Source organism: Triticum aestivum, chromosome 6A (assembly GCF_018294505.1).
Source record: "Triticum aestivum cultivar Chinese Spring chromosome 6A, IWGSC CS RefSeq v2.1, whole genome shotgun sequence".
In the NCBI taxonomy this organism is placed as follows: Eukaryota; Viridiplantae; Streptophyta; class Magnoliopsida; order Poales; family Poaceae; genus Triticum; species Triticum aestivum.
This window is the reverse complement of record NC_057809.1, coordinates 452,135,028-452,143,577: the sequence shown is the minus strand read 5'-3', so window position 1 is coordinate 452,143,577 and position 8,550 is coordinate 452,135,028. Positions and strand designations below refer to the sequence as shown.

General features: G+C 49.9%; 1 protein-coding gene across 1 annotated transcript; it reads left to right on the top strand.

Moving 5' to 3' along the window:
- The first annotated feature begins 1,300 nt into the window (after positions 1–1,300).
- On the top strand, positions 1,301–7,710 carry LOC123127862 (aldehyde dehydrogenase family 3 member F1). The gene is made up of 9 exons (XM_044547716.1): positions 1,301–1,614; positions 1,681–1,749; positions 1,825–1,921; positions 5,893–6,099; positions 6,194–6,318; positions 6,402–6,506; positions 6,600–6,760; positions 6,903–6,993; positions 7,080–7,710. The coding sequence occupies exons 1-9, from the start codon at positions 1,411–1,413 to the stop codon at positions 7,467–7,469; spliced, it is 1,449 nt and encodes a 482-aa protein (XP_044403651.1). The 5' UTR covers positions 1,301–1,410; the 3' UTR covers positions 7,470–7,710.
- The last annotated feature ends 840 nt before the right edge of the window (positions 7,711–8,550 follow it).

The window sequence follows — 8,550 nt, the reverse complement described above, 5'->3', positions numbered from 1 at the left end:
TGGCGAGCCGAAGGACAGTGAGCCGGAGCCCGACGACGAGGACGTCCCTGGCTCCATTCGATGTGGCATCTAGGAGCTGCCACGGCGGCGAGAGAACGACGGCCGCGGCGGGTACTCGAGGCGCGGCGTGTTGCCGGTCTCGATGTGGTTGAGGACGACCTCGAGGGTGCGGCTGGGCACGCCCCACCACTTGCGCCGCCCGTCGGCGTTGAGGCGCCCGCGAGGGATGACGCCGTTGGTGGAGGCCATATGGTCTTTGCGGCGACGCTCGAAGAACATCGTCCACAGCGTGCGACTGTCGGCGGCGTACCTCGGCTCGTTTCGCTCCTCCTCCGGCATCGACGAGCGGATGCGGGCGATCTCGGCCCGCCTTGCCGCCCCTTCGGGCACCGGTGGCACCGGGATGCCGCCGGCGCTCAACTTCCAGCTCCCCGGCACACGCATGCCCGGGGCGCTGGGTATTCGGCCTCGTAGAGGAGGCGCGCCTCCGGCTCTTGGAGATGGCGGCAGCCGAAGCCGTTCGCCGCCGCGCCTTCGCCTGGAAACCTCTCAGTCATTTTGCTCGTCAGCGGGAAGGAGGGAGAGTGCTGCTTTGTGTGGCGGACGCGAGGGGGGATATGAGCTGTGGCGTTCACCGGCGGGGAGGTCGTCTTTTATAGCGGCAGCGGGGGCGGGGAGAGGCTGCATGTCAGGCGACGTGTGGCGGGAGCGGGCGGGACTCACGTCGGTGGCGCCTTCACTGCGCCGCCTGTGGGGCATCAATGGAGGCCGACCGGCGCGGCAGCCTTGGCCAGCCTTTGCATTGATTCCTGCGAGAATTGAGGCGATGAGGACGACAAAGCAGCGTCTTGCTGACTCGACGGACCCATCGATGTTCGCGTCAAATCGCTTTCCAAGCGCCCCCGGCGCCTCCAGCGCGTCCGGTTCGGCCTCAGTCCGCCGGCGCCAGTTTCGGCCCAAACCGGCCAAAAACGGGCTCCTGGGATGCGACTGGACCGGTTTTTAAATGTCGGCGTAAAAAAATCGCTTGATGAAGGCATGTTGGGAACGCGGGTGGAGATGCTCACATAGATTGCTGAACCAAATAATCTCCTGATGAATCAAAATATTATTAAGAGCGACTACGATTTCAGTCCGTGTACTGTACAACTCAGTATATTTAAAAGGCCCCAACTCCTCAAGTTAATGCGGATTTGGGTTCCCGCAAAAGAAATTGTGGATTTGGGTAATCACGGTCCATAAACTGCCCTGTTCGCTCCGCATGAACCACGACACACTACCAGTCTGTCTGCCTCGCTCCGGCTGGTTGCCTATTTAACACACGTTGGGTCGCTCGCATATGCTCAGCTCAAGCCAAGCTACGCTGGTGCACGCCCCTTGCATCCATCCATCCATCCATCCACGGGAACCATGGAGGAGAAGCCGGCCATTGGCTTGGGGAGCCTGGTGAGCAGCCTGCGAGTGGTGTACAAGAGCGGCAGGACCAAGGACCTCTCATGGAGGCGGTCGCAGCTCAAGGGGCTCATCAGGCTCCTGACGGAGAAGGAGGAGGAGATCTTCGACGCGCTCCACGACGACCTCGGCAAGCACCGGACTGAATCGTTCAGGGACGAGGTAGTAACAGACGGTTCGTGCTTCGTTTAGCCAAGCTCTTCCCTGATCTGTGCTGCTGGTCTCTAGGTCGGGGTTCTCGTCAAGTCCATCAAGCACACGCTGCAAAACCTCGAGAAATGGGCGGCCCCTGAGAAGGCAAGCCCTTGCCAATCTTCATGGCTTACAAACGTCATTGGGCTGCTGCATGACTTCTTGTTTTTGTCAGTGTAGGCTCCTACGCCGCTGGTTTCCTTTCCGGCGACGGCGCTGGTGCTGCCGGAGCCGCTCGGGGTCGTGCTCATTTTCTCCTGCTGGAATCTTCCAATAGGTGCCCTCTTTGCTCCACAATCCCTTCAGTTTCATGATACCTGTTCTCTCAGTTCTTCATTATCTTTGCAATGAGATGAATAGACGATGAAGTCGGTAAAAATCAATCTTGACAGACCAATGCTCACCGCTAGCATCTAAAAAACGAATCTCGCCACTAGTACCAGCGTAGCATCGAAAGAGGAAAGAAGTTTTTTTTTTCGAAACGGGAAAGAGGAAAGAAGTTCAAGAAGACGATTACGAGGTGTTGTTGGCTCGCTGTACGCTCACATGGTTTACTGCCAAAGTACCTCACATGCTCGTACGACCAAAGAACAGCGGTGCTGTACGAAGTCTGAGTTCAAACAACCTTTCTGATGGCAACAAGCTGGGTGCAGTCTTGCGATTGTGACAAGTGCCTTCCATTTTCACTATACATGTTGGTTGGCTGGTCACTTTTATGACAGGTTGATAATTTGATATGCGTAAGGCTGTTCCCTTTTTTCCTTCTTCTAACTGCATTTTTTTAATATGAATAAAACACTAACAATAATAAAAGTTAACACATTAATATCAAGATCATACCCGGTCTCTAGAACGATACAATATCAAGATATTGAGATGCACACAGCCAAAAACATAAAAGAAGAATAAATAAATAACGGAAATGTTAATCTAAAAATCAACACGTGTGGGCGTTGACCATCTCGACCACACGCATTCATCACCGTCCAGTACTATATGCACGAATTTTGACACAATCTGACTGATTTTCTGTGCCACGTAGGACAAGGCGTGTGTGTGATGTGTGACATAGTTTACCCACACATCCGTTTTACCACACGAAGGGGCCGGTGTGTGGGCGTTGAGCAGTTCACGCACACACCAGTTTTCAGTCATGCACAAGGGCTGGTGTGTGGGCATTTGCCATCTCGCCCACACGCACGTCTTCTCTCCCACACGTAAGCTGCTAGTTGGCATGTATTTTTGCAGCGCACATGACAACTGCCTCTAGTGTGCTTTATAAGCAGGTGGCAACTCTCTTTTTTTACCCGAGTTGCCATGTGTTTTTGCAGGGTACACGGCAACTGCCTAGTGTGCACGTAAGCAGATGACAACTGTCTTTTACCGAGTTGCCATGTGTTTTTGCATGGTACATGGCAACTGCCCCAACGTGCACGTACATGGCAACTGTCCTAACGTGCACGTAAGCAGATGGCAACTCTTCTTTTTTTACATGGCAACTGCCCTAGCATGCTTGTGAGCACATGGCAACTCTCTCAACTGCCTAGTGTTAGTATGTGGCAACTTCTAAAGTTATAAAATCATGGCAACTACATTAGATCAGACCATACATGGCAACTGCAGTTGAGCAACCATGGCAACTGCAGTTGTCCGACATGGCAACCGTAATTCAGCGACATGGCAACTGCATATAAACGAACATGGACGAGGGTCTGGACCATGACAACTGCAGGCGCGCGGTGGGCGTCACGCGTCGCGTGCGGGACCAGAAGGGTACGAGGCCTGACATACGAACGTGTGGGCATTATCAACTTCGCCCACACGCACGCGTGTGAGAGGGTTCGGGAGGAAAAAAATATATGTGGGCATTAGTTGTTTTGCCCACACGTAGGTGTGTGGGCTGGTTGCTGTTCATGCCACACGAGACGTGTGGCACAACTACCCGATACACCACACGTGTGACAGTTATCGGGACCCATAAATAAATAAAAAGAGCCGACACGCCCAACCAAACACAACAATCAAACAAAAAGAAACATCATTCACCGACCTCGACAACACACAAAAACAAGAAAAATTCACCGAAAGCAATGCTTTCAATAAGGAACGACATGCACTCGTTCCCGTCGCCCAAAAGTAGTTAAGTTGTTCAAAATATGAACAAAACACTGCTCCAAATCCACCAAATGGAATTCGCCAGTTGGTAGTCTATGTGCACTGAATCAATCAAGAGACAGTGGTCCATGAACTCCAAGAGCTGAGTTGGGTTTGAGTGAAAATGAACAAAACTGACCCTTTTCCGGAACTTCAACACGAAATGGCCCCGGTTTGAAAATATTTCATAAAATGGCCCTTTTGCATAACGCCCAGGGCTAGGGCGCCATGCTAGATACCATGACGCATCGGGCTAGGGCGTCAATGCTATTTGGCATGGCGCCCTAGCTCGGGGTGCCATGCTACATGTCGCAACCATGGTGTCCTAGGCCGGGGCGTCATGCTCTCTAGCATGGTGCCCCAGCTCCGGGCGTCATGCAAAAAAAGGCCATTTTGTGAAATATTTTTTAGATTGGGGCATTTCATGTTAAAGTTTCGGAAAAGGGTCGGTTTTATCCATTTTTCACTGGGTTTGACATCCTTGCGACTGGCCTAATTCAGTCCTCACTCAACCTGGCAGTCGGGTCGGGTTTCACCGGGTCAACCCCAACCAGACCCATGCCCGAGTCAACTATCGGGCAGAGAGCCCACCCGCAACCCTACCCATGGGTCTAAACTCAGACCCATGCCCGACCCATCGGGTCACCCGACCCATTCGGACACCCATTGGGTAATAGATATATACATTAAATATTGGGGAAAAAATTATTCTGTGGCCCACGCACACAGGTGTCAGCTTCATGAAGCGACATGCAAAGAAGCAGCCAACAGCTTGTTTTATAGACTCATCGATGGCTTCTTTCCCGTGGCCAGCCGAGGTGGGACTAAAGGTTTGGTAGGGGCAATGAACCAGTGGTGCTAATGCGTGTGTTGCATGGGCCGCTAGCTAAATATTTTGGGCCTTCATTTTGAGGAACGAGAGGGTTTGCATGAGTCGACTCTTTGTGCGTGGGCTTGAGGCTCTGTAACTACTACATGATGTATGTGTATCTTATGGCACACATGTACATGATATAAAACATTTATATAACTATTAATATTAATCGGGTAACCCATCGAGCGGCCCATGGGTAGGACCTTATGCCCATACCCTACCCACGACTAATCGGGTTACCCATCGGGCTTACCCGCGGGTGAAGATGACGACCCATACCCTACCCATTCGGGTCGGGTGCCCATGGGCGCGGCCGCCCATGGGTCGGATTGCCGGGTTGAGTCCTCACCATGTGCGACTGGCCTAATTTCAGTCCTCACCATGTGTTTCGGAATAGATATAGAGCTCGTAGACATACAGGTCATGTACCCAATCAGTTGTCATATGCCAAAAGAGAGAAATCTTTGCATCACCAATAGTGATATCGGTGGAGGCGTGATATGGTTTTATGTATTTTCCGACAAAGGGCAAATTAGAATGCCATGTGTCGTAGGGTTTATTAGAAGTCGGCCAATCAGGATCCATCCATTAAAACCATACCAAAATTCTTGATATTAAGACCAAGATCCGCGATGAGATTTTTTTTTAAAAGAGCTCTAGGCTCTTCTAACGATAATGGTCTTGTAGTTGACCATAGAGTGCCCACCACATGCCGTTTCACCATAGTCATGAAACCACAAGAAATGAGGTCAAGCTTGGCGTCACTGCTAATTCTACTAGGGGTGTTTTAACAGGCTTAAGCCTGCCCTCTAAAAATATTGGTACCACTTAGTCAACTAAACCTATCTTTTGACAATTATACTAAGGTGATTTTTTTTGTGAAAAATACTAAGCAAGGTGATTTACATGCAACAATTGCGATGCACTTTGTTTCTCAGCTTAGCTCTTTGATGTTTTGCTTGTAGAAATTATAGGCTGGCTAAATATTTCTGTTGTTGTGTTGTATTTGTCATAAATATGTTTACCGAGTTTTAAGTTATGGCAAGCCACAAAAATGTGGTAACTAGTAGTGAAAACTATATGTGACAGTAAAATAAACAGCGACAAAATTTGGCAATATGTGACTCTACACGCCGAACATGCTTTTAACCTTGCCTGTTCAACCTGTTGTAGTTTGCGTACTCAAAACGTACACAATATCCCATTTATGCTGCATGCAGGCTTAGCTCTGGAGCCACTCTCCGGTGCCTTAGCGGCTGGCAACGCCGTGGTTTTGAAACCGTCCGAGCTCGCGCCGTCCACCGCAGCACTTCTCGCTGCCAACATACCGAGATACCTTGACGCCGAGGCTGTAAAGGTCGTCTTGGGTGCAGCGGAAGTTGGACAAGAGCTAATGGAGCACCGATGGGACAAAGTCCTCTTCACCGGTAGGTACTCCAAGCCTGCAAGTTCATCTGGATCCTGATTTCTTAAGAAAAGTAGCTGTTGGCAATGCCTGACGGTTCTATTATTGGCGTTTAGGGGGCGCCCGTGTAGGTCGCATTATCATGACAAAAGCTGCAAAGCACCTGACCCCAGTGGCACTTGAGCTTGGCTCGAAATGCCCGTGCATTGTCGATTGGCTGGACAGCAAAAGAGACAGTCAGGTAAACCCCCTGGCCTTCGCTTGTTTTCAGTTTTGCCAAGGTCGGATAAGATAACCTTACCACAGGCATCTCAACATGTGCAGGTTGCTGTAAATCGCATAATAGGCGCGAAATGGTCTACTTGCGCCGGTCAAGCTTGCATAGCCATCGATTACATACTTGTGGAGGAACAGTTTGCGCCGATTCTGGTCTGGTTCCTGCTGAACTGTTCTTGTGTCACGAGACCAAATTACCTGCTGTTTTACGTTCTGACAATTAATATAGTTATTCTCTGAATTAAGATTGAGCTGCTGAAATCAACACTCGAGAGACTCATCACGAAACCAGAGGACATGGCGCGCATTCTGAACGAGAGACAGTTCAATAGGTTGAGTGGCCTCCTGGAGGATCACAAGGTGAGCCGTTCCATTGTGCATGGTGGAGACGTGGACCCAAAGATCTTGTAAGTTCCTCAGCAGCACCTCGCCTCAGTGCTTCTTATCATTGGCCCTCCCTGTACACTTCTGCAGTACTGGGTGTCTCTTTTCTTTCTGTGTGTCTCTGTCTGTCTGTCTCTGTCTCAAGCCATGATTCCAATGGCGCAGGAGCATCGAGCCCACCATCCTGCTGAATCCACCGCTCGACTCCGACGTCATGACAAAGGAGATTTTCGGCCCGCTCCTCCCGATCATCACTGTACGTCAATCAACGACCACAGCGGCAGCCTTCCACTGAAACCGACAGTCGAGCCAACATGTGATGATGCCTCTGCTTGCATGCAGGTGAAGAAGATCGAGGAGAGCATCGAGTTCGTGAGCTCCAGGCCCAAGCCGCTCGCGATCTACGCCTTCACCACGAGCGAGGCGCTGAAGCAGCGGATCGTCAGGGAGACATCGTCCGGGAGCGTCACCTTCAACGACGCGATCGTGCAGTACGGGCTGGAGAGCATCCCGTTCGGCGGCGTCGGGCAGAGCGGGTTCGGGCAGTACCACGGCAAGTACTCCTTCGAGATGTTCAGCCACAAGAAGGCAGTGTTCAGGCGGAGCTTCCTGGTGGAGTTCATGTTCAGGTACCCGCCGTGGAGCGACGACAGCAAGCTCGGGATGCTGCGGCACGTCTTCCGCTATGACTACGTGTCGCTGTTCCTCGCGCTGCTCGGCCTGAGGAGGTGAACGGGGCGGAAGGAGGAAGACAATGCCGGCGAAGCTGGAGAATCTGCACTCGCCGTTGCGTGTAGTCAATCATGCTCGATGGCTATCCCGTGGTTTACACGGGTTGATGAATGTGTGTTGTACTTAAGCATCTGAACTACCGCCACCGCGTCCCCTTGTGAAAAATGCCTGAACCATCATGCAACCCTATCAGGATATTGCACCAACAGTTTCATGGTCTAATATATTTCAGTTGAGTCAATTACACCGATGGTGGCTTGAACTACGATCACTTTGTTGCTAGAACTTATGGTATACATTGAACTGGTGTAATAACTTGACTCGGGTGTGCAAATAGAATGCTAACCAACGCTTGGATACGAAACCAATGCTGCCAACATGGCGTGGGGCCATCTGTCAGTGACTAGAAGTGTGTGGCCTGCTTTTTTTTGCAAAAAAACCTCGACATTGTTTATTTCTCACAAAAGAAGACCCTGCCCACGCGGTAGATGGTATTTTGTTTTATTTGATGTATGACATGTGAGCCCCGACCTAAAAGTTAAAAGAGAAAATGTTAGACCCCTACATTCCAACACGCGACATGGTTTTTTTTTAGAATCCAGCACGCGACCTACTGTTAGGGTGCACGCGCTCATAGCCACTGCACCAATCACATTTGAATGTCTAATAAGGATAACAGTCGTTAATGTAGTATAAGGACGATACATGTGGAGCTTAGATCAGATAGTGCAGCCCATTTTGCACGCGCTAGTTCTTTTTGAAATATTTGTGAAACGTAAGTAATTAAAATAATGTCCAAATATTTTTTTATAAATATTATACATACAAACGATAAAAACATTTAAACATACACACATGTATTATATAAAATTGATTATTAGATACGGACATTTAAATGCTTAATTAATAGAAAAATGTACATGCGCTGCTTATTATATATTCAAATTGATGAATACAAAATTTATTTGAAGTTGTGAAGACTGAATGGTGTAGCAGCCCGGATCGACTCTGACATGGGCAAGGGTCGCACGTTCTAGACCTGGAGGCCTCCATTTTTTCTCATTATTAATTTTCAGTATGT